The sequence below is a fragment of the Stylophora pistillata genome, chromosome 14, assembly GCF_964205215.1.
Source record: "Stylophora pistillata chromosome 14, jaStyPist1.2, whole genome shotgun sequence".
Lineage (NCBI taxonomy): Eukaryota > Metazoa > Cnidaria > Anthozoa > Scleractinia > Pocilloporidae > Stylophora > Stylophora pistillata.
In genome coordinates this window covers 11,824,460-11,851,149 of record NC_142532.1, presented here as the reverse complement: position 1 = coordinate 11,851,149, position 26,690 = coordinate 11,824,460, and the positions used below count along the sequence as shown (strand labels likewise).

The 26,690-nt window shown below is 37.4% G+C and overlaps 4 protein-coding genes and 2 pseudogenes across 4 annotated transcripts in view; 4 read left to right on the top strand and 2 right to left on the bottom strand.

Annotated features, from left to right (window-relative positions):
* The window catches only part of LOC148716566 (uncharacterized), a 61,570-nt gene extending 54,560 nt beyond the window's left edge, over positions 1-7,010 (top strand). The window contains exon 2 of the mRNA XM_088745141.1: positions 6,539-7,010. Within this exon, the coding sequence (XP_088601267.1) occupies positions 6,539-6,939 (401 nt within the window). The 3' untranslated portion in view covers positions 6,940-7,010. The remainder of the gene's footprint in view (positions 1-6,538) is intronic.
* LOC148716567 (uncharacterized) lies at positions 2,415-3,728 on the top strand. Its single transcript, XM_088745632.1, has 2 exons — positions 2,415-2,968; positions 3,546-3,728. Exons 1-2 carry the CDS (start codon positions 2,564-2,566, stop codon positions 3,726-3,728), a joined length of 588 nt encoding a protein of 195 aa, XP_088601758.1. The 5' UTR covers positions 2,415-2,563.
* A 1,408-nt stretch (positions 7,011-8,418) lies between the features above and the next one.
* Positions 8,419-8,945, bottom strand: LOC148716565 (uncharacterized; annotated as a pseudogene).
* A 1,161-nt stretch (positions 8,946-10,106) lies between these two features.
* On the top strand, positions 10,107-11,517 carry LOC148716564 (uncharacterized; annotated as a pseudogene).
* Positions 11,518-12,728: 1,211 nt separating this feature from the next.
* On the top strand, positions 12,729-15,510 carry LOC148716563 (uncharacterized). Its single transcript, XM_088745713.1, has 2 exons — positions 12,729-13,114; positions 13,472-15,510. Exons 1-2 carry the CDS (start codon positions 12,993-12,995, stop codon positions 13,965-13,967), a joined length of 618 nt encoding a protein of 205 aa, XP_088601839.1. The 5' UTR covers positions 12,729-12,992; the 3' UTR covers positions 13,968-15,510.
* LOC148716562 (uncharacterized) lies at positions 14,883-17,061 on the bottom strand. Its single transcript, XM_088745712.1, has 2 exons — positions 16,814-17,061; positions 14,883-16,674 (listed from the first exon to the last, which is right to left on the bottom strand). Exons 1-2 carry the CDS (start codon positions 16,985-16,987, stop codon positions 16,213-16,215), a joined length of 636 nt encoding a protein of 211 aa, XP_088601838.1. The 5' UTR covers positions 16,988-17,061; the 3' UTR covers positions 14,883-16,212.
* Between the last annotated feature and the right edge of the window lie 9,629 nt (positions 17,062-26,690).

Below are 26,690 nucleotides of genomic sequence, written 5' to 3'. Positions count from 1 at the left end.
TTGCAAAGTATTTCTCCTTAGGAAATGTCGACCGTTCACGTCTGGGATTTAGAATCAAAAAGGTTTCTCCTTCAGCCCTCAACCATGCTTAAGGGAGTGCTAAGGGCTTTTGGATATAACATCCGATCGCCTATTCTTCAAACTCTTCCGAGATGCGCATACTGCATTGTTTTGGATAAATCAACATTCGTATTTGTTATTCTTTCGTTCCAACTTTTTACAATACCAGTGCCTCTTTTAGAATCACTGGAACACTCTTATCTTGTGTATTTATACCAGCATTGTAATTTTTTTATTTCACTTGACAGCCACATATTATCATGACTAAGAACTGCTTTATCAATGCAAGGAAAGGGCAACAAGGAAACATTAACACAAAACATATGTCACTATTGAAAATAATGTTGCATTATTCTGTAGTAACATAGAACTCTTGATCAGGTTTAAAAAGAAAAAAGAAAAGGAAAGATATAAAAACTCTATGGCCCTCATGGGCCACCATACACCACAGTACCTGTGCTCAAAGTTAATTAAAAGAAAGGATACTCACAATTACACAACAAGGAATAAAGAAGATCTTCACATCAATAAATAATGAACAGCAAGTGGCCAACGTACATTCTTATACAGAGCAACTAAGATTTGGAACTCTTTAGACACTTTTTAAAATCTATTCTAAATATTACTACTTTAAAAAAGAAGCTCAAGTCTATCTTGATACAGAAATTTATTGATGAATGATAAAATTGAAAGTTAAGTTTAAAGTTGATTGAAAGATGATCCTTTTATAAAGATATTTGTGAATTTTTATGTTTTGTAAATTGGCATTGAATAGCCATTTATTTGAATGTCAATAAAGTTTGTATTGAGGAAGGACACAATGAATCACGGGATGAAGGCTTACTTCAGTATTTTCATATTCACAGGCATAATTCTCATGTACTGGTCTCAGGACTGCTTTGAAGAACTGACTAGTATTTACACTTATTGAACTCTGAACCCAGGGGAGAGGTCCAGCAAAGCCACTGTATCAAGTTCAGGAAGCAGTGATTGTGATTGTTAAGGGTGATCACTAGAAAACTTGAGCCAAACGGACCCTTATTTAGAGCTGTACCATGGACAGGAAACATCAGAAAGGGCAGAGAGAGGATGATTTTTATAAGTCATCCATATGCATATCTGCACCAGTCTTGTTCAAGAACATGTTTTGTGTATAAAAGCAACCCAGTTGATAACAACTTTCATTTTTTATCGATTAGCGATAACTTGAGTACAATCAGCTTGCATATAATTTATTTTTAGGTACTCAATTAATCTTCCCTACTTTAATATGAGAAACAACTACAATCTTCATTTTGGCCATAATGAAACTAATCTATCATGTGACTTTCAATAGTAAATGTTACTCGTCCATCAGTAAAAATATTGATGTCTAATTAGCATTTGATTCTACAAAAATGTAGTTCACTTTTCACTGATCTTTCTCACTGAAAAGACATTAATATTGTTCCATCTTTCTACCAGAGTATAAAGTGAAGGGGTACAACAAATCCAGAACACTGCTGCTCGTTATGTCACTGGTACAAGAAATTATTACCAGTTTACTCCTGCCTTAGTACAACTTAATTGGTTGCTTGTCTTATATTGAATTGTATTTAAACACGAAGGCGCGCTATGAAAGGAGCCTTAGGTCCCACTGGACCATTTGTCAATCAACCGTCGTGTGATGTAGAACTCTTAGAGTCAAGTCAGCTTGAGCTACAGCTACTCCAAAGCAGTGAACAGCGGGCGCATTTCTCAGAATTGTTTTATGTCTTCGTCACAATACAAGAATTTCTGAGATTTGTATTTCCTTTCTCCAATGGAGACTTTCTTTATTTGTGGCAGTAAATTTGAGATCGAAGTAGGTGGTTCGCACGTTACCTCATGCCACCATGCTGATGGAAGTAAAAAACAGATATCTCATTAGCTCCCTTTGTTCGTCAACCAGCATTTAAATTTGACCCGCACACGTCAACGGTGAGTGACAAAGGAGCCCAGGTCTTCCCAGGGAAGACTTCCTTATATAGCGCGCCTTCGTGTTTAAGCACCCTTTTGTCAATAAATCATTGAATGGTCTCCGCCTGCAATATCAAATGGAACTCTTGGAACATCGCAAATCGACTAGGTCTCTACACTCGAACCTCCAAGACCTGCTGATGCTGCCAAACTGTAAAACTAAAACTTAATTATGGTGATAAACTTTCTCTATATGCACACCAAGATTTCGAACACTATTCCATTGGAAGTAAGACAATCCAGTACAGTATTATCATTTGAGAAAAAACTCAAGACCTTCCTTTCAACTAAATTTACTAAGGCCCCGTTCAGACTAGGTGCCTGTGCCCGGTTCTCGGTAAAGGACACTGACTGGTCTGAACATAGCTTTTTGTTGGTGCCCGCGCAAAAATCTGGGCACCGTGCCCCGGCACGGGCACTACCTCCAAGGGTAGTACTCGGGCACCGTTCCCGGACACGGGAACTTGTCTGAACACGCTGTTGGTGGTTCCCACGTTTTTTTCCCATGCTTCCCTACAAGGCAGTCACCAAGATGGCGGCAGGCGTGAACTGGACAAGCGAAGAAATCATTGCTTTGCTTGATGCATACAGCGAGAAAAGCGTTCAAGACTACATCGAAGGAATGGCGAGCAATAAAAATGTCAACGAAGAAATTCAAAAGATCATGAAGGAGGAGAGTGGTATCGAGAGAACGATACAACAGATCGATAATAAAATTAAGAAGTTCAGAAACGGTTATGCAAAGTTAAAAGATAGGATGCAATCATCTGGTGCAGAAAGACCTTACTTAACAAGTGCCCTTACCTCACTTGAAAAGGTTGCGTTCCAGCATTGGGACGCTTGGATCAAATTCTTGGATCAAATATTATTGAACAACGAAAACAAAGACCATGTTGTTGAATTTTTACCGGTACGTAAGTCTTAAGTGTAGTTCAATAAGCACTAAACACAATTCTTTGCAAGGTATTTTATAGTCCACCCACACATTGGTGAGAGATTTTTTTTTCCGGTGAGAACTATAACTAGTATACAGTCTGTTCCCTGTTCAATGTGCCTTTAATCAGTTTGTGGCACCCATAAAATGTATAAAAAGATTCAAGGAAGTTGATAAATGTTACCCTTTTTTATTGCAAGTTTATACACCATAAAAAATGGGCTATGCTGATTTCCAGAGGTAAAATAGTGAGGGGAATTGCCACTGAGGAATTTGGAAATTCCCCCTTATTTCCAACCTTTCTACCACTTATCCCCATCTCTGTGAAACTTACAGTCCTGCCACATTTCAAAGATGTACTCTTAACCCCTTGGTTTTAGGTTCTCGCCCAGTGAATGACCCTCCACAAGGTCATGTGTTCGAAAGTCAAGTTGAGGAAGAGCACAAATCCACTGTAGCCACAGATGGAGCAAGCTGTGAAGAGCCTGACCCATCAGAGGAAAACTAAACCACAACAAAGCTAAGAAAAGCTTCAAAGAGACCCCTTTGTAAGAAACCACGCCTGGCTGATGCACTTCAACAATCAAATGAACAAATGGAACAATCGAGGGAAACAATATCACAAAATGTCACCACTCTAGAGATGCGAAGCACTGAGAGAAGAGAGGACAGAGAATTCTTTCGTGAAAATTATTGTGGACTGATGAGTGGTGTAAACATGTATCCCCTCATTTAGCTATGTACAGATTGTATTATGTAATCCATAGTTCAAAGCAGGAAAAATTTGTTCTTTAATAGAGATTGTGTTGTACAATCAAATTTCATCGTATTATAGTTCAAAGCTTGAAGCTGTTGCCCTTTACATCTCAAGAGTTGGCTAGTGAAGGCTGAAAAAGAGATTTTGACAGCAGATGAAGTACCTTCCTGGTTATCAGAACCTGTTTCCTACTCTCTGCTGGATACCACATTCCAGCCAGACATTGTCTTTATAAAGACTCAGTTTTCATGCTCAATACAGGTTTGCTAACTCTGGTGCTATAAATTGCTTTCAGTGTCCGAAGGGAGCATTATCAGGGAACAGGTTAAGAGTACATCTTTAAAATGTGGCAGGACTGTAAGTTTCTCTAAAAATAGCAACATGAGCAACGGTTCGTCCTGGGATGAAGACAGTAGGCCAGACGTCAGTGATCTTAAAAGAGAAATTGGTTCAAAGGAAAATAAAATACAATCTTTGGAAAACGAACTTAGGCGCCTAAAAGAACATCATGACGCTAAGATCAAAGAGCTAGAGGGAAAAATAACAAAACTGGAAAACGAAAAAAGACTCTTGGAAGAGGAACTTAGAAAGTTACGGAGCGAGGTCGATCAAATCATGAAAAGAAAAAATAATCGGGATGAAGATTCCCCTTCAACGCTTAAAGCTTGGTGTATCATAGCAACTATGTGCGACGATATGGAAAACATGATGTTTAAAAGAGTTTTCCCTGAACAATTTAACGACAACTTACATTACAAGGTGAAAGATATCGAAGAGAAACTGAATGAAGAAGGACAAAGTTCGAAGAGAAGGGCCTGGAATGCAGTGAAGAGAGAGTTTAATTGGGACAAACAACACCTCAATACGGTCAAACATCTAAAACGGAAAAGAAACGAGAAAGCTCACCCCAAAGAAAACCTGACAAAAGAATCTCTCATGGAAGCTATACAACTGTTAAAGGAAATCGGGGCTTTTAATGCAGGTCTGTCGGTGGACGTCACAAACCAGTTGATCACGATATGGGAGACTCTAACAGATTCCTAGGGTACCTCCATCGGTCACAATCGAAACTTCCCCAGTTAAGATCAATAATTTATTGTTGATGAACGATTTTTTTAACAAGATTTAAAGCATAAGTTGAGCACACGGCAGAAGGGTTGAACTGTGAAGTAAGTGGAATTGTAATTTTATTGATGGTAATTGTTGGTACGTCCTGAACAAGAAGTTTACAGAAGCGAAGGTCACAGGCTGTCCAAAATGCAGCAGTTCTCCTTGTTACACTTGCTAAAAAGTAAGACCCTTATGGTTTCCTGTGCAACTTAGCATCATTTCATTATTTTTGCATGCTTTTGTTAGTTGGCCGAAAGCCCTGAATGGTTTGGCACTATGCTATATTTCTAGTTTTTTAAGTCATCCGAATTATAATTCTAGGACTTAACGTTCTAACATCAGTGGCTTTTTAGGCGTTCTTAGGAGTAGACTAAAAAATTGTGGTGATAAATCTTTATCTGAAGGACAAACCAGTGAACTTGTAAGGTGAGGTTGCCAAAAAATGATTTTTATCGAGGAAAGACTTGGCCAAATGCCAAAATTTTGACAACGAATTTCAGACTCGTAATTATGTCCCATCTTAATTTCTGGGAAATTATTAACGAAGATATCCAAATACCTAAGGGTAAATTATTCCATAATTTGGGTGGTCATAAATTTTTACTTTTGAACATTTCTCTTTATTTATTCATTTGTTTATTTATTTATTTCAAGGTTTTTCACACAAAGTTTGAATGAAGTATGCATTTAATTTACATTTGTGAAAACAAACGATATTAATCCTGAATTTCATAAGAAAATATGCAATCAATTGCTTGAAAAATTTAGCTCATTTATTTAAACAGAATTTTACTTATGGATATTTCTCTCTTTTATTTATGCATTTCTTTTTTTAAGGTCTTTTATGCATAGTTTGAATGAAGTGTACACTTGATTGATATCTGTAGTCAAGAGATTGCTATAGTAACTTAGAATATTTTCATTGTTCTATTATATTTTGTAATTTATCACACAAAGCGTTATGGACAAGTGGTGGATCTAGGCGCTGTGTAAAAAACACACAGTCTGAGACTGCATGTGACTATTAAAAAAGCACAATTTTATAGTGTTAAACAAAAATAGAGTTTGTCTAATGACGCTATAAGGTAGTGTTGTAGAGGATTTATTTTTCACATCCCACATATTTATGAGTATCGTGTACCACTAGAGAAAGACGATTCAAGAATTTATTATTTATCCAACTACATTTAGACGAGTACAAATAACGCCATAGACGAGTACAAATATCATATTGTTATCCAATGCTAAAAAAAAGTTTCAGCTTTAGAATCTCTCTGTGGTGGCTAATTCAAATCATCAACTCAGTTGATAAAACCAAATTATCTTGTAACACTAGTTCTCGGCACTTTCTCAGTTGCATCATCAGTCTATTCACTTTGGAAATGTACTAACAAAGTATTTTATTTTTCTTTCAAGACAGTCACTTTATTGTGGATTGCAACATTGTTATTGCTTATTTCTGGCCTTCTTCCAGTGATGATGTTGAATTGTCATGCTGTTGAATGCATGATAAGTTGCCTCATAACTAGTAGCTTCATGATTTAATGAGGACTGCAATCTAAAAGTTGAAATGTTACAATCCATATGGGAATTGACTTTGTCCTGCAGCAAAGAATGGGTACTTTTTTGTACTGTATCTAATAAACATGAATGATCACAAATTTTTATTCTAATTTCAGATGTGATGCAGTACTTGAAAACTAATCTCCCTGCTGGTGGTTACTGCATCATTGGTCTTACCTGGGCGGATCTTTACCCTGGTGAGGATTGGAACTTTAATCTTGGAGAATCATCATGTGAGGATGGTTGTGCTGTGGTTAGCTTTGGCCATTTTGAGCCACAGTCCCACCACAATAGACATTTAAATGATACTACAGGTCAGAATATTGCAGGAGGGCATTGTGACAAAGCTGATAGAACAGTGCCCCAAGTCCTCTTAGAAGAGAATGACCGAAGTGATGTAAACTTCTACCTGGAAGATTTTGCAGATATAGAAAATTTCAGTAAGGAGATGATTTGGAGACTTTTTAGGGTAAGGAGTTCAAAGATAGATATATGCTGCTGGAACACTGATTGGTAAAGATAAAATCTGTACTCAAGCTAGGTGATTTACTCAGCCAAAGCTTACCCCAGTGTTCCCAGCAAAAAGTAACTACAGGTAATTTCACCACTTTCACCCTGGATGGGATGCTAGTGCATATATCCAAGAAATAAAAATTTTCTGGGCCTAAACCAACTCTTTTCTTGATAAGTGAGCACAGTCTTTGTAAGTTACACATACACAAACATGATTTCTATAGGTCCTGGGTCTGTGAGAGTGCATGTTTGGGTTGGTGAAACATGCCGTGAAACTCAGAAAATCATGAACCGTAAAGTTTGATTCTGACTGATCAACAGTATATTGAAAAGCAAGCAGACCTCAACATCACTAACTTAAATTGCTGCTAGTACTAGTGGTTTAGTTTTCTTATGCCTGATGGCTTTATTCTTTTTGTTTTTTTTGTTTTTAATTTAATAAATTTTACAGCATTTTCTTACATTTATATACAAAATAGAAATTAAGAAAGAAATAGAAAAATAATAAAAAAAGAGAAAAAGGCACACACACACTTTATTCTTGAAGAGCAAACTTTAACTCCATGAATATTTCTGATGTTCAGGATTGTCTGATTTTTGCTACACTGTAAATCACGATGCAGTAGGCAAAAGATTTTTAGTGAAAAACCATAACAAATGTATTAAAGCTTATTTCTTCACATCTCTTTCCAAAGACTTTTTCCAAAAATTGATTTACCAAACTTGGATTGCAGCTTATATGCTAGTGCCGCTTATACGCAAGTGTTTACAATGTGTTTTATAATAAAAATTTGAAAGAGTTTGGTAATTTCTGTCAGATATTTGTAGTCGCACAATTCATTTGCTAGAAGTTGTTATTGTTATCATTTTTACGTTGTCAGAGAATAGACAGTCTTTCCAATCTCCTGTTATGACTTTAGACTGCCTCAGTGCCACTGACAAAGTTAGTACTTTTGCAGAAGATCAGACATGGCCACTCCCAAGAGTGTTATTCTTTAGATTAATGGCAATCTTTATAACTTTTAATCTAACTTAAGTGTTAGAATATTGCATTTCTATTCCCTTACCAGGTTTTTACATAATAATTTTTTTTTGATAAAATCAGCAATTAATGGAACTCTTTGTAATGAAGGAGGGAATTTCTATCCCTGGTGGAGTGCTATAAGATCATATTCAATCTGAATGGTCTACATTTCAGTGATTTAACTTTGAAATGTGCAGGAGCACTAAGATGAGATCCAACCATCGACACAAGATACAAACCAAAATTGCAAAATTAAACTGTTTTAAATATTCCTTCTTTGTTAAGGTAATCAAGTTTTGCAACATACATATCTTTATGTGATAAGTAGGTTAAAAAATTTTGAACTTTACAGCTGCCGTAGACCTACTATATTATGTACGTAAAATAAGATAAATAAACCTAGGGTAAAGTGTTAAATAAGAAACAAAATGAATGTAAATATAAATGTGTCATAATATATCAGAAATAGTAGAAATTTGAATTCTTAATATAAACAACACAGCCACCCTCCTTTCCAAAATTTGTATTTATAACATCATTTATTGCCTTTTTAAGCCTATTTTTAAAAGTAATAGGATTAGAAAAGTGTCTTAAGTTGTCTGGTGGGGAATTCCAGCAATTTCTGCCTTGTGTGCAAAAGAGCTATGGCCAAGTTCAGTATTAGGTCTATCGATCAAAATATTTAGCAATTTTCTAAGATTATAACTTTTAGAGCATGTAATGAGCAGGGAATTTACTTCATTTAAGCCCAAGCCATGAAATGCCATGTGAGTAATAGTTAGGATACAAAACTTGTAGAAATCCTCAAGAGGCATCCACCCAACTCTTGCTAATATATCATCATCCTTCATACATTTTGATAACTTATGTATCAGTCTAGCAGCTCTGATATGTATCATTTCTAGTTCTTTAAGCTTAATGCCAGACCCCCATATCACAATTCCATATAAGACACTTGGGATTACTGTCTTAAAGTAAATAGTTTCTTAAATAGCTCAGGGTAGAAAACTTATAAGTTCCAGCATTTCAAATTTCATATGAAATGAAAAACGAGTTAATTTGATATGTTCAGACCAAGATAACTTGTAATCGATTGTAACTCCAAGGCACACAGAGGAGGATATATACCAAATGTAGTCCTTGCCCCACTTCAGAGGTTTCAAATGAAGGGCTTGGTGCTCAAAATCATCACTTTGGATTTACCTTTGTGGACAAACAGTCTGTTCTTAAGACTTCAGGAATTAACCTGGTCTAAGACTTCTTGTAAAATTATGACAATAACGTCAACAGAATTCCCTATAACATAAATTGTAGTATTGTCTGCATAAATATATAATTTCCCACTGGTCACATGATCCAGTAGGTCATTAACATAAGTAGCAAATAGTCAAGGGCCTAGCAAAGATCCTTGGAAACTCCAACTCTTACAGGTTTTAGATCTAACATTATTAACTTGAATCCTTTACATACAGTTGGTGAGATAATCATTGACCCAATTGCACATAACCCAATATACCGACTGCTTTAAGTTTTTCTGCAAGAATTATGTGGTCAACGCAATCAAAACCTTTGCGAAAATCAATGAATAAGACTCCAACCTTGTGACCTACATTCAAAGCTCACCTCCAAGACTCAGTAAGATGGAGGAGAAATCTTTCAGTAAAGTATCCTTTCCTAAAACCCCATTGTCTATTAGTTAAGATACCATTAGAAATAATATGCAGTAAATGGTTTGAACCAGAGGGTAACATGTGAAAGTGTAGTGTGATCGTCCAGGTGGTGGTGACTGATGTTTCAACAACCTCTGCGGAAGTCATCATCAGAGTCAAGTGAATTGTTGTTGTCAGTAGAATGATCTTAGTCCAGTTTGTGTAAACGATTGGTCAATTTTTCCGTTATGTTATTGGCTGTAAGACTCAAGCGACGTTAGTCGGTCTTGATTAGTCTGTTTCAATCCTTTGGTAAAGTTATAATTTGGATATATCAACAAAGTTGAAATGGTAAATTGGCCACCGTAACGATTACAAAAGCTGACGCTTCGAGCGTTAGCCCTTCGTCGAAGCGAATAGAGGAATTGTGGGTTGTGTGTGCTTTTAAAGGCAGAACTACGTTATTCCCACCAATAACGTAGCTCCCTTTTCACGGTAATGGTTGTTGTAGTCGTAGGAGTGGCGGTGTCGTTTCGTTCGGTGTTAGTAGTAGTAGGTCGGTGAGTGTTTCGTCAGATGAAGTTGTGGTTGTAGTTGTTCTTTCAAAAAAAAAGGTAAAGATATTTGTTCTCGTCCGATAAGCTGTCTGTCGTGTTGCATACTACTTACGCGCATCATGTTTGAGTTCTGATAGTTGTGGCTTTGTTGGATGTAGGGCTGTAGGATGACCATCTAGTAATCTGTTGGTGTGTGCTGGTTTCCTGTATACTGTCATTTGTAGTGAGTTGTTGTCACGGCTTAACAGACAGTCTAGAAAAGAAAGCCATTTTCTTCGGCTTCTCTGGTAAACTATATGTCAGTGTTTCGTCCATTAAGGTGGTGGTGGAATGCGACAATTTTGTTGTGTCCTTAGGCGATGAATGTGTCGTCAATGAAGCGTAACCAAAGCGGTATCGTTTATGGGTAAGTCGATGGGCCCTTTCGACCTGCCCATAAACGATACCACTTTGGTTACGCTACGTTGACGACACATTCACTGCTGTGCAACAAGATGAAATTGACGCATTCCACCACCACCTTAACGAACAAAACACTGACATACAGTTTACCTAGAGAAGTCAAAGAAAATGCAAACTTCCCTTTCTAGACTGTCTGCTAAGCCGTGACGACAACTCACTACGGACAACAGTTTACAGGAAACCGACACACACCGACAGATTACAACACAGGTCATCCTTCAACCCTACATCACACAAAGCCACAATTATCAAAACTCTTACACGATGCGTGCAACAAGTATGCGACACGACAGACACCTTATCCAATGAGAACGAATACCTTTACCGTGGTTTTTTAAAGAACAACTACAACCACCACTTCATCCAATGAAACACTCACTGCCCTACTACTATTACCAAAGCAAGCGACACCGCAACTCCTAAGACTACAGCAACCATACTGTACGTAAGAGGCATGTGTAAGAACATATCGCACATCTTAAAAAATTCTTCAACATCTGCATCAACCACAAACCCATCACCACACTACGTCAGTTACTAACCAATGTTAAAGACAAGGACGAACCGAGGAACAGACAGGGAGCAATTTATAAGATAAATTGCCCTGACTGCCCAGCCTCCTACATTGAAGAGACTGGCAGAAACCTCGCAACAAGACTGACTGAACACAGACGAGCCACAAGGACAGGTGATGTCAGCAATCACATTGCTGAACATCATCGACTTATAAACCACAATATTGACTGGGACTCGGTGCAATGCCTAACCTACAACACTAAATACTTTCAACGACTGACTCTGGAAAGCTGGTTTACTAACCTAGAACAGACTCCCCTAAACAGGTGTTAACTACTACCGGCTGCATACAAACGACACATTCACGGCATTAACATTACAAATAAACCGAACAGATCGACCTAACTTTACCGAAGGATCAAAACAGACCAATCTCAACCGACTTACGCCACTTCAGTCTTACCACCCAATAGCATCATTGACTAATCATTTTAAACAAACTGGACTAAGAACATTCTACTGACAAACAGCTGTTCACTTGATTCTGATGATGATTTCTGCACGGGTTGTTGAAACGTCAGTCACCACCACGGACAACAATCCTTCTCAGGACAACACTCGCCCAGACAATCACACCACACTTTCACAGAAATAATATGATTATCTAAAGACTTGCATCCTACCCTCTCCAGTAGTTTCCCTGAAGCACTGAGCAAAGATATTGGTCAAAAATTGTTAGTATAGGGTCCAAAAGATAGGTATAACTGAAGATTCTTCCCACTGCTGAGGGAACTTACAACAGTGATTGCTCTTTTTAAAGACCTCAACCAAGCCTTGGTTAATAGATCAGGTGAGATTTAATCTGGTCCAAGTAATGTAATCTATTGCCCTGATAGTCCAAATAGCAACAATTTTGAACTAAAATTGAGGAATCAAATGAATATTTAATTAATGGACATTCTATACCTTTTTAATGGTATTTCTGTGATTTTTATATATTTTTTCATGAACTTGCATTTATATTAATGTAAATTTTATTTCTTATTGCTATATTTTTATAGTTCTTCTTTATCTAGAATAGGAAATCCTTAATATGGGTTAACCTCTGGGCTTCCTTTTCTTTATAACAGTTCTTTTGACAGTACTTGTCATTTTTTTTTTTAAAAAAAGTATTGTATTATATACGCTACCCTTCTCTTCTTAACCAAAATTATAGCATTCATGTCAGAGGAGGAAGCAGAAAGCGTACTTGCCAACAGCTTCTGCAACATTTTATTTCCCGTCCACCTCAAGCATCGAAGATTGTATATGATTATAAAAATGCTAATTGGAAGGCCTTTCGCTCCGATCTCTTAAAAGCCCCATGGGATAGCGTATTTTTAGAGAACAATATTGACCAAATGTGGAACAAATGGAAGGAATTATTCTTCGCTGCTGTTCATAACAACATCAGTAAGCGGCATCTGAATAAAAAGGAAAGTGTCCCATGGTTAACTTCTACTATTCGTCGTCTTTTTCATAAAAGGAAGCGCTTATGGAAGAAGGCCAAATTCTCTCAACTACAGTCTGACTGGGATAAATATAGAGTCCTAAAGTGCTTACGTCACGTTTCCATAGCACCGGAATTCTGTGGTCTAAACAAACCAATATGGCGTCCCTAGCGTGACACATTGTCGTTGACCTCGAGCACTTCAAGAGCTATAATAGCGCAATTTATCCTCCAATAATAGAAATAAGATAAAGAGAATCAAGATAACCTTTGGCCTTACTATTGAAGAGTATAATAAGCGGACAAAAGCACCTGGTGAGCAATAATTCGAGTCAAAACGCAACGGAGACGAAGTTTGCGATGGGCCAGTGTTTTCATCCAGATTGCAATCACACATCTGAAAGCCACTGCTGCCGATTCTTTTCGTTTCCAGACCAGAAAAAACATAAAACACTCTATGATAAGTGGATATCATTTGTAAGGTGAGTATTTTTCGAAAAATATATATTTCGATGCTGTACCATCGATTAGAAATAGCTGTTTTTTTTTTATCTCAAACTGATTCACGATTAGCTGTTTCTCTTTCTTGTCTTATTTGTTTTCTCGCGGCTTTGCTTTTCCTTGTCTTCAGTCTTGATCTAAGATTATTTAGTTACTAAAAAACTATATGATAGTTGTGAGTATCAAAGCTTTTACACTAACTAGTATTAAGTAACAAGCTCAGAGAAATACTCGCTTCGCATTCACGTCTTAGACTACAAGGTTAAGCATGTGACCAACTAAACTTTGGGTTTTTTAAGCGCAAGTATAGTAACTGCTTCTGTCTTTTTCTGTTATAGGAGAGGAGATAGAAAGCCCAGCAAACATTCGCGACTTTGCAGTTGTCACTTTAAAGATGGGCGAAAAGAAAATATGCCAACCATCAGTGACAGAAACAGGCACAAGCTGTTTGATAGTTTGGACTTGCTGCCAGGTACAGGACCAACACCTCCCAGTACACCTACCCCCAAGAAAAAACGGAAAGTGTCTGCCGAGCCCACGAAATTACCAACTGTAGCATCTGTGCTTGAAGAGATTAAAGAGAACTCTGAACCATGTTCCACTGAATGCTCACAAGAGGAAAAGACAAGTTCCAAAGAAGCTCTACTGTCAATAGAGCTTGATATGACTTCAACAGAACTTGCTAAACACAAGGAAATGTCAAGTTACTATAGTGCACACTACTCTGCTAAGAGCTTGAGCCCTGAGGTGATACGGATGGAGACAGGTCTACCCACTAAGGATGTTCTTGATATTGTTGTGGGATATGTTTCAAGATTCAAGGGTGTGAAATAAACTATTATGCTGGATGGAAGGTTGAGGGGATCACACTTGAGGACCAGATATCTATCACTCTGATGAAACTGAAACAAAATTATACCAATCTACATTTAGCCCAGTTGTTTTCATGCAGTGTTGCAACTGTTGCTAACATAGTACTAACTTTTGTCCATGTTTTGCATTCTCTCCTGTTCAAAGACATCATGACAACCGTGCCATCTAGAGAAAAGAACAAGATGTGTTTGCCATCCTCTTTCACTGAGTACAGCAGTTGCCGCATTGTGATTGATTGTACAGACATTGAAATTGCTGCACCTAAGCTCATGTCCCAGCAGAATGCTACAAATTCCAGCTACAGGGGAATGAACTCTTTCAAAGTCATTATAGGGGTTGCCCCAAATGGAGTTATAACCTATGTTAGTGATCTTTTTCCTGGCTCAGTCAGTGACAAGGTCATGGTTAAAGAGTCTGGGTTTTGTAAACATTTGAGTGCTGGTGATCTTGTTCTGGCAGACAAAGGTTTTCTCATCAGCGATGTAGTTCCAAGAGGTGTTTCAGTGAACATACCACCATTTCTCAACAATGGAAAGTTTACAGAGAGTGAGGCAAGGGCGACAAAATCAATAGCTCGATGTCGCATCCACGTAGAGCGTGCAAATGCAAGACTTAAGAGTTTTCGCATCCTTGGCTTCATCCCAGCATTTTTGAGGTGCCATGCTGACAAGCTATGCCAACTGTGCTCAGCTCTTGTTAATTTGCAGTATCCATTGATCAAGGATGGCTGCGAAGACTTTGAATTTGACTGAATAGAACTTTTTTTCAACTAAATTATAGTACAATGAGTTTTTGATATTATTTTTGTATTACTAGAAGCCCTACTGTAACAGATCAAATGGTATTGACATAGCTTTGGTCAAAAATATGATGTGGTCAGTTTTACATTTTTCTGATATTCATCTCCTTTATGTTCATTAATACAAACTACTATGTGTTCTGTGAAAATAGATTATAATGAAATCCAGTGACATTCTTAAATTGTCATTTCAACTAAATCCAGGTCAGGGGCATGTGACCAGTATGGAATTCTTTCGTCCAGTAGTTCCAAGTGTGAAAGTCCTGCTGGCTGAAAGGTTTTACTTTTGTGTCTGTGAAGCTGGGAGCCTGAGTCCAGGTGTATAAAACTAAAGCCACACTTAAATTAGCTTTAAGGGATGGTGAGAGGTAGTCAGAAAAAATAACCTGTGCTGCATGGATTTTGTTTTGGCTCCCTCCCCTTCCCTTTGCATTGCTATCCAAGCCTACTTAAGTGTGGCATAAGTTTTATGCACCTGGGCCCTGTTGAGTAACCAGGATAAGTGTTACCAGCTACCAGTAGCCATTGGTTGCAAAAAAAAATTGTTTAAGCTTGCTTTCAGGAAGAATGTAATTTATTATTAAGTTACTATGCTAAATGGAAAAATGTGGGTTCTTCATCTTGTGTCTCTATCTGAGTGTAGAATATGTAATGTTATATTAAGAAATTAATGTATGAAATTTAAAAAAATACCTTTTAACATTAGCTACTGCCTATTTACATTAGCTCCCACTCCCCCCCCTCCCCCCCACTTTGATTATGTCCAGCATCTGTGCACCACTTTTCAAAGTTCTCCCTCGGTAATTTTTGGGAATAGTTGATGAAAGTAAAAATCACTCAAGATAGTAATATTGTGCTCCCAAGATTCATCTCATTCAATCTTGATAACAACACTATCCTTTGTGGTCCATACAACAAAGTAGCAGAATTTGCGCTTTGTCAGGAACATCTGGCCTTGACACTGATGCCAGTAAACATATGTGGTAGACAGCGTATAATTCCCTTCCTTCTCCTCCAAGTAAAAGTCTTTGTGCCCACAAGCTTCCTTGATGGTCGCATTTCGATGTGTGTAGGGGCACTTACACTCAATCACCGAGTCGTCTCCCACAAGTCCATCAGGGGAAGCACCCAGAACTCCCGACTCGTGTAGCCAAAGGCCGGTCTGTACAGGTGTAAAGTTTGTGATGTTGGTGAAGGACTTCAGGGCCTCAGTCTCATTGTCCTGTCCCCATGCAATTGCTTTAACTCCACTCAAGTTGTATTCCCCAAGTAGTCGCTTTATAAGAGACGGTGTAACTCTTTTTGCCTGGAGGACGGAGCCAAAATTACTAGCAGTCAGGCGGCCTCTACGAGCTTGGTGCCATGCAGGGCTGTTTCGCTGGCCAGCCGTGAGGGTGCTCACAACATTTATGGTTCTCTAGCTAGCTCCTCTACTTTGGCATTCTCAATCAAGTACTCTAATTGTTTTTCCTTCGTAGATGCCATAAGGAAACCTTCTGAGTAAATGATATCCTCAATCGTCTTGATCGAGAGAGGGGTAGCAGGTTGTGGTTCGGGACTCAAGATCCAGCAGGTCCCTGTAAATTTGCCATAGCGCTTTAGTTCGCTGTACAGCCACATCCGATCTTCTCGGCTAGGATCGCGCGCCAAAGGGCTGTAATCCTTCTTCTTCGGTGGCGCTGGAAACATCTGGCTTGCAGACTGTACGCTTTCTGCCTTTCGCTTTCGTTTCCATTGGCATTCCAGGTCCGTCCTGCTAAGGTTATGGATGCCATAAATAAATATGGCTGCCGTGTGACTGCACTTGAACTCGCCGCGAGGACACTCGCATTCTGTGTTTTTTATTTCAAGGTTTTCATCGAGATAAATCTGATAAAAAGATAATTCGAAACAGACACGTAAGTTGCAATATATATTCCGCAATATAAACATTAAATTGGAGGTGAAATCGGGGTTGGGAGTTCTTCGAATTGAACATACGTGTTGTGATCCCAAATTGGCAACTTACTGTGACTTTGTAGTCCTTATTTTTCATGCTTGCTTGGACTTCACCTTTGATAACTCCCCTGGAATAAATAAAGCTTTGGACATGGTCGAATTTGAAGTGGTTTTCTCCGCGATCAAGCGATTTCTGCTCTCCAGAAAAGAAAGAAACGAGTGAGCATATCGATAAAGACGCCATGTTTGAAGTATGAGTTTAAACTGTTTAGACCAGAAAAAAATGCTGTCATGGCAACGTGACGTCACACTTTAGGACTCTATAGACAGTGTAGAAACAAGGTTAAATCAGTACTTAACAAAAGCCATTGGCATTATATTCAGTCTCTAATAAATAGCGACAATCCTTAACGTTTCTAGACATATATAAAGTCCAAGACATAGTCAAGATCCATTCCACCTGAAGTGTCTTTTGAAAACCAGAAAGGAGCAAATGGCTTTGAAAAAGCGCAACTCTTTAACAAGTTCTTTACATCGGTGTTTACATGTAGTCCTGGCGTCCCTGAACAGTTGGGTGAAGAACTTCACCAATCAAATTATTTCACCTTTGTCTCGCTGTGAATCTGAGATCAGAAAATTGCTCACTGGTCTAAATGTCTCTAAAGCTCATGGAGCAGTTGGCATTCCTGCACGTATGCTTTGGGAGGCAGCGCCGGCAAGATCAGGACCTTTCACCGATCTATTTAACTATTCACTTCAACACGGCACCTTACCGATTGAATGGAAATCTGCACACATTACGCCAGTGTTCAAGAAAGGTCAGAAAGAGCAGGTCAAGAACTATCGCCCTATTTCCCTCACAAGTCTTATTGTAAAGATCCTAGAAAAGCTAATATATAATTACATTTTTGATTTTTTAGAATCAAATAATCTTCTCAGTGATTCTCAGTTTGGCTTCCGACCTGGTTACTCTTGTACGTCTCAGCTTATTAATCTTTTCCACGAGTGTGCAAACGCACTAGATGAACACCACTCTACTGATGTGACATTCTTAGACTTTGAAAAGGCATTTGATTCTGTCCCTCATGATCGCCTGCTATTTAAGCTGGAGCGCTTTGACATCCACTCATGGCTATCTGACTTCCTCCTTGGACGCGTCCAACGTGTCGTGGTGGAGGGTTGTCAATCTGACTGGGCACCTGTTAGGACTGGAGTACCACAGGGGAGCATCTTGGGTCCCTTGTTATTCATTTTGTATGTGAATGAGAATCCCGATCATCTATCTAGTCCTTCAGTCATCTCTGCAGATGCTGCTCTAATGTACAATCGTTGCCCTCCCTCTTCGACGTCAGAAACTGCGAAGGAGTCAGTCTTGACCAAGTCAGTATTTGGTGTGGCTCATGGCTTTTGAGGAATAATGCTGATAAAGGTGATGCTATGAAGTTCACCAGAGCTAGAAATCGTGCCCAATGCAACTACTCCATTGACAATAAATCTATTGATCAAGTATCTACTCATAAGCATCTTGGAGTAATTCTCTCTGACGATTTATCAACATGATGGAAACCTCACATTCTCTCTATTGTGGCACGATCAAACAGATTGCTGGGTTTACACAAACGAACCCTTGGGTCACACCATGAGGCTTTACTCAAGGGCTACAAAGTTATGATTAGACCAATAGTTGAGTATGCTTGTCAAGTGTGGAAGCCCCACCAAATATACTTGATCGATAAAGTTGAACGGGTTCAAAGAAATGTTACAAGATGGATCGCTGGCAAAGAAACTTCCTACGAAGATCGTCTAAAATCCCTCAATCTTCCAACACTTGCTCATCGTAGAGAATTCCTGGGCTTAGTCCAGCTTTTCAAGCTTATAAAAGGATATTCTGCTGGAAACATTAATGATACTATGTCTTTCAGTAATAGGAAATCTAGAAACTCCCACTCTTATAAACTTTACAAGTCTTTTTTTCGCTCGGATGTATTTAAATATTCTTTCTGGAACAAATATATTGTTGGAATAAGCTACCATCATCTATCGGAGATCATGAATCCATAAATAGCTTTAAAAAAGTATTGAAAAAAGTCTTTTTTTTAAATGATTTATATATTTAAAGCATATTTTAAAATTCTTACACATGCATGTATTGTGAAAGTATTTGTATAGATATATGTAATTTATTATAATTATAATATGGGGTATAGTTAATAGGGGGATCAAGTTCCTCCCTCCATAACCCAATTGTAATGTAATGTAATAGAATGTGAATTACGATTACGATTACAATAAAGCTGTTATATATATATTCATAGAAAAGCTTGGAGAAATATTTCCATGGATTCGTTCCTTGAGCACAAGAATAATTCTTTAAAGGCAAACTTGATCTCCTTGGGTCAAATTTCAGAGAAGAGTCTACCCAGAAAATATGAAGTTTAATTGATGTGATTGATGGTATTTTGATTGATAGTAGTGTACATCAGGATTGTAAGAGATCAAAAGATGACACCACACTCAACGCTTTTGTGCACATCCCAGGAAGAGCGGTTATCACTCCTTTCCAAAAATAAGTACAAACCTTGCGAATTAAATAGATTATAGAGACTTGTGCAGATGGGCATGCACAAGGCTACATGAATAGGCTGAAATTAATGAAAATTAGTTACTGTGAAGTCACTTCACACTTAAGTAGACAGTATATCACGGTTAAAGTTATAACAATAAAATGGATGGTCATCTGTCACTGTGTACTAGACAGGAATAAGTTAGTTCATTTAAGTATCACTAAAAAAACACAGTAGTAAATTTTTAGCATAGGACATGGCTTTAAATTTGTCACTAAATAAATCAACCAAGGGGCCATAAAGTGACTTTTCATTATTATTATTGTAATGCATTATTTTCATCATAGTTTAATGCATAAAAGTGTACATAGTTCTTGTGATTATAAAAGATCACTTGTTCACATTTTTTTCTCAGATTGAGGATATTTAAATTCTTAATTACAAAAGTATTCCCATTTGCCTGAAGGTATTTAACCCTGAAGCTGAAACAGTTTGTTTGTCTCCAAGTTAAATAACAAATGTAATAGGCATCTGCACTCAAAGATGGAACAGGTTCAATAAAGCTTGTCCTGTACAAGGAATATATTGATAAATTTCTGTTTAATGAAGCTTTTTGTAATCATTAACTTAGATATATTACATTAAAATAATTTATTCTTATGTATTTTTAGCTACCATTACTATTGTAAATTTTTATTTAGATATATAAGGTTTTTAATTTTTATTCAGTGTAAAGCACTATTGATCTGTACATGTAAATAGGGCTATACAACTAATTAAAATTTATTTATTATTTATTTATTTATTATAAATTGGATGTCAACACAACAAACCTGTTCAAAAACCTGAGGTTACAGGTCTCATAGAACGATAGGTATCCTAACACTCCAAAGACTTTAACCCAGAACAATCAGCTGCAATAGGAAGACCACTGGCTGATTTTGATGATATTATGGCTTTAAGGATAACAACAGCTTGGCGTGGAGTCGTAGAGTCATAGGCAAACAGCAAGCCACCAACAAAATCTGTGTGCCTGGGTCACGGCTGTACCACCTTATTCCACCAAAGCGCGCCGATTGCCACGTTTATGAGTTGCGCAACAAAAACCATGTATCACTCTTTAAATGCCAGACCGAAAGATTTAAAAAATCTTTCTTTCCAACAATGGTGTCTAACGCCCAGTTCTTGTAGTCAAGCAAACCTAAGCGTTTTTCATTGGTATGTAACTGCCGATTCTTGTAATTCCCAGTCCCTTTAGACTCTTAATTTTAAAGTCAAATGTAAGATTTTCGTATTTTTTAAAATATTTAAAGCATACTTGTAAATTCACATGTATTTCACCACTTGGGTGCCATTTTTGAATATTTTTTAATAAACCTTCTATCATCGTCATCAAAATTTCAAGGTTTCATGCTTTTAAAAAAACTTATTCCTTGCACATCACGTACAGATAACATAATGGGAGATTGCAAGTCATGTGGTGTTTCCTAGCAGCAAGAAAACTATGTTATAACATGTAATCTCTGCATAATGGTCATTTCTGAAAATAACAAAACGTTTTGGTTCACTTTGTCACACCAACAGCTATAACACCATTGAGCTGTGTTGGATCCAACTTTTGAAATAAAGGCAGCAACCAAATGATAGCAAGCTCACAATTTTCAAAGAAAACAGAAAAATTGTTATCCAATATGACACCACTAACACCACTGCATGTCAGTTCACAAGTAGACCTCTACACCGACGATACTACCCTTACAGCATCTGCTCACTTTAATAATTTACCTGAATTTAAACTTTCTCTAAATACCTCCACACAAAAAATGCATCATTGACCCAACTCAAATAAACTCCCAATCAACTAGTCAAAGTCCAAAGTCATAACAACCACTAGAAAGTGCCTGGCGTCTAAGATCAATGATAAACTTGTTGTCACAGTTGAGAACAATAGGCTCGTCAATGTAAAAATTGCAACACTTTTAGGTTGAACAATTGATAGTTCACTCTCATTTGATGGTCATGTTGAAAATCGTTGCAATAAGCTTATGCATAAGTGTTTTGAGTACAATCAGAGCCTTTCTGTCACTTAGACAGCGATTGTTGTTCTTTAATGCCATTATTCGCCCAGTAATGAGCTACGCTGCCCTCACTTGGCCATCATGTGACAACGAATCACTTTACAGAGTCTTGAAATTACAGAAGCATGCAGCTAGAATCATTTTATATGCTGACCGCCTAGCACCCTCTGTGACACCTTTTAGTAAGCTGGGATAGATACCTTTTTATGAACAGAGTAAAATTAACAAATGTGCTATTTTTTATAAGCACGTAGATGGCTCCCTTCTGAACTCAATGAACACTTAACAATTAACAATGCACAACATGACAGAAGCACATGGGATATTGCTGGCTATAATTCCATCTGTCCTGATTTCTCTCAATTGTGGCCCCAATTATGGCGTCATACGTTTCTGGTTGACCTTCAGGAAGCAAAAGTTTGGCCTCGTTAGGCAAAAAAGCTTTTGTGGTAGGCCCGGGTCATGCACCTATTCCTGCCCGGCAAATTTGGTTAAAAATGTTACGAACCGCGAGTTTGTTGAACTGGCTGACTTGTTGTCGGCAAATCTGTGAGCAGTCGAGCAGGAGCCTCACACATTTCTGGAGGGCAAGCTCCTGGTCTCAAAAAAGTGGTGGCTGGTCAAAAACGAAGGCATCCTCACCGGAGGCCTTTACCATCTTTCAAATGGTGATGTGCACCTCCCATCCCCACCACTGGCCAGACTTAACAAAACACAAGTTGCTGATTATCGAAACAGCTCAAGAATCACCAGGTCAGACCTGGCTCAGGACATTCAATATAGACATTACATGACTGTACCTTTGTACTTTCCAATGTTAGTGTTATTCCTAATTCATGCACAGTCAACTTCACCAGTTTGTGAATGCCTATCTCCAAATCCATCATCACCATTTATCCACTCATTTCCAGCCAGCTCAGTAAACAAAAGCCCAGTTTGCAGTCTGCTGGTAATCCAACCTGTGCTTGTCAACTCTTCTATACTAATGCACAAGAGAGCTGTTTCCCTTAGTCTGTGGGATGTCATTCAGGCAACACAAACTTCATTACCCGGCACCAAACAGCCTACCACGAGGGACAAAGCTGAAAAGATCCAAGGGACCCTTGGAAAAATTCTCACGCAGATAGACATACTAATTGTTATTCATGGCAGCACCAGGGAGACTCGTTGCACCAGATGCAGTTCAGGCAATAGTAGCTGCCCAACTTATTGCTAACACAGCCTTTACTGCAATTGTGGCATGCACATCTTCTCCAGCAGAGAAGGATCAAGCAGTTGATCTAACACTGTGCAGAATACATGCCGTTAGCACTGATGAAGGCCATTGAACAATATTGAGAAATTAATCCACACTTTTCATCAATGAAAGAGTTTCCATTTCTCAAACTAATAATTCTACTTTCACCTGAATTTGAGTGACAGGTTATCATACATTGTTAATAATATACCTGGCAAGTTCTGTGCCATACATGTAAATGTACATTAGCCTAAATTGATGCAGTACCTGTCTTGAAATCAAACATAATTAAGAAAATGCTAAGCAACTTGAATTTCCTATATGAATCCACCACGACCTGTCACAACTTGTGCCATATCAATCCACTGAAAAAATTGACACTAATTATCTACTATTATTGATCACTATTCATTTAGACATGTAATGACAAGTTAACTGTAAAGATGAGACAGGCAAGAAGGAATGTTCCTAAATATAGTTGTTTTCATAGAGTTGTGGGAACATAGAACTCCCTTGCCCTTTCCAATTGTGAGGCAACAAGTGTAAATTCTTTTAAAGTCTGATTTCAGGGATTAGTTCATTCTCTTAATGTATTTATTATTTAATAAATTACTTATGTTTATTACTACCATATTTTAATTGCATCATTATTTTCATTCAAGTACCATGGGTGATCTGTTCTAATATGGGGTCTATGACTCTCTTGCATTTTATCCCTTGGCTTCTGTTTTTTGTATGCCATAAATTGTAGTAAGTAAATAAGTACTTACAGTATTTGATGCTTTTGATCTAATCAGTAGCAACTCAAATTCAATAACTTTGTCCTTTTATTTCAGAACAAAGGATGGTTGATTATTTACATAACTTGTCGCCTATAAAGACCAGCCAAAGCAAGAATCAATATTTTTCACTCAATTTTCAAACACTAATTAAAAGTTAATTGTGCTGTCTACTTCTCCCCAGAGAAGCATTCAGTGCTAGAGCCCAAATTCAAGTCTTTACAATCTCTTATTATACAGAAGTTCCAACTAAAAAAAACCATAAGATTGCAAAAAGGAAGAATTGATTCTCAACAAAAGAACAAAAACAAAAAATTCAAGCTCCCCATGAAAGTGAGATGGATTTTGACCTCCAGCAAATAAACAAAGAAACCACGGTAGCAACACACTGCAGAAACTGTGAATGTTCACAGAAAAACTTTGACTAAACAAAAAGTCCTGTTTACAGATAACAGTGGACCTCTACTGCTGGTCTTGTGGAAACAGGACACAAGTAAAATGAAATCAGGCCAATGCTACAAAATATCAAATGTTGCCATTAAAGAATTTAATGGTGCAAACTATTCAACTTTAACAAAAACAGCACAATGAATTAGGTTGACAGATTAAGGATAGATTGAGAAGATGTTGTATTAGAGAAAAAACAACAACTGAAGCTGCAATTCCCACCAAAAGAAATTAACTAAGTTCAATCTTCATGAACCCACGACAAGTGACTCTTGAAATTCATGGACAGTGACAAGAAAATCCTCAGATGTCCTTCAGATGTTCTAAGTGTGGCCTAATGCAGGGTTCGTACACTTTTTCAGGCCAAAGATTCAAGGACTTTTCAAGGACTATCCAGGACCCTACTTAGAAATTTCAAGGACTTTTTGTAATGACAATTTTACCTCAAAATCAATAAAAATATTTCTGTTAACATCTATGTTTTGGGTTTACTGATGGTGCAAAACAAAAGCAGATATTTTTTGATGTTGTTCAATAAAAAATCAAGGACTTTCAAGGACCCAAAACGAAATTCAAGTACTTTCAAGGCCTTAAAATTGGCCTCCTGAAATTCAACGGTTTTCTAGGGTTTTCAAGACGCGTACGAACCCTGCTAATGCAACGGAAGACCAAATCTCACAGTCAAATAATGGCCAGTAGTCTTACCATCGCTGGAAAAGACAACTTCCCTGAATATAATTGATGATACGATTAAACAACTGTATAGTATTAAAGCAGAACAGGATGGGGAATTTGTGAAAGAGTTTGCAGACCTTAGTGATAATGATATCACTGAACTGCTTCTTCCTGTCAAAGCAACAGTTGTATTCAATGACAAAAATGCCAAAGAGGTGATCAAATCAGTGTAAATCATAAATAATTCTCTTTTTATAAGCTGATAGTAATTTATAACTACTTTCCAAAATGTAAATACGGTAGGTCTTTAAATTTCTCATTTGTTTTACTCTAAAAGTTCTGTCAGCCGTATTACATGCAAGTTGTTAGAAGTATATTTTTTTAAAAAAAAAATTCATGTTAATTTTCAAATTATTTGAAACAAAATCGTTTTTGTCACCAGTGGCACCTGAAAACTACCAAGTAATGTTAATGTTTTTCGAATACTTGACACAACCATTGGTTTCAATTGATGAATAGGAATTATTTGTTTTGTAGGTGAAAGTGGGAAATTCCACTTGTTTTACTTCAGAAGTTCTGTTAGATGTCTCTCTTTGCATGTTGTTTGCTCTGTAATTTTGCCAATTTCAAACTAATTTCTGAACTATTTTTGACTATTTTCATTAAAATATGTTGTTTAACAAATAACATCTAAGGATTGCCATGCAATTAACTATCGCTATTAGTTATTTCAAATAAAGTCATTATTATGTCTTTTCTAGACTTTACTTCTTTCAAAGCAAAAACAAAATCACAAGATGTTACTAATTACTACTAATTACGAATTACCAATTTATAAAGCGCATATTTACATGCCTTTAACATTGCTGTTGTTAAGGTTGAGATCAGATGTCAGCATATCAGCTATGTTACCAAAGCAATGACTCATTAATTTCAGTAATGCCCTCTGAACTTAGCTGGTTAATACTTTTTTTGCACATTCGATCATCATTAGTTTATTTTCAAAGCTAACTTTTTCAACTGCTAACATAATCCTCGCCAACTTTCACACATCATGGTTGTGATTACCATTGATAATGAGCAGAAGACAAGTTTGTGCATTCTAATAACACATTGATTTCACGCATCATAAGCAATTAGAAAACAAGCCATCAAAGCTAATACTTATAGACCAATCAGAGTTTTTAACATTAATTACAACTCCCTCCCCCATAAAAAAAGAAGACTTGTCTAAAAATAACAACTATACCCGCAATCCAGTGCTCGGACAGAATATTGTTTGAGTTAAAGGGTGCTCTTAAATCTAAGTTCTGGAAACACCCCACAATTTGACACTACTATATGAAATAAAGGTCATGAATCACTGCGTAAACTATCAATAGGATGTGCCGCAGTATTACCATCTTTTAGATATCCTAGTAGCACTATGACAAAATTACACGAAGTGTTAAGTTTTTTTACAATGTATGTAACATCACACGCTAGGTGGAGTCTGAGTGATTAGAGCAACAAAAGCTATTCATTGTTTATTCATTGACCATCGAAATACATAAAGAAATAATTGGTTTTTAATCTTGAGAGAATTCCTTTGGAAAAGAAGGTAAGACAGGCGACCAAACCACTGCCACAGGGTGCTTTGTTAAGGACCTTGACCCATATTCAAAATAGCGGATTTTACCGCGAAAAGTTCGATAACAACAACAGACTATACAAGGAAGAAAGCTTGGTCTGAGTAGTGCACTAGAATAACAGTAGGTTTGAAACTTAAACAACACTAACGTAACGAAAGTGGTTCGCAAACCTTTAGGAAGCATTGATCCTGAAAACCGTCATATTTGATGTGATCATTTTGCGTCCCAAGAGTTCCAAACACCAGCATTCGATAGAATCTTTTCCTTCCAAAACTTCAGGGACTTTTAACCTACAAGTAGGAAACACAAATTGAAAAAAATAGAAACAGTTATTACACAGATATTTCAAATGACTTCAAAGTGGATTTCGCAAGCTACTGATGAGGATCATGTTTGAAGTCCAACACAATACTCTAAGACCGGATAGGTTTAAAAACCCGAACACGGTAGTATCGAAAGCCATTGTAAATAGAGGGAGCATAAGAATGCTTACCTCTCCGGTAGTGTAACACCTCACAGTAAGGTTCTAGGCGTTT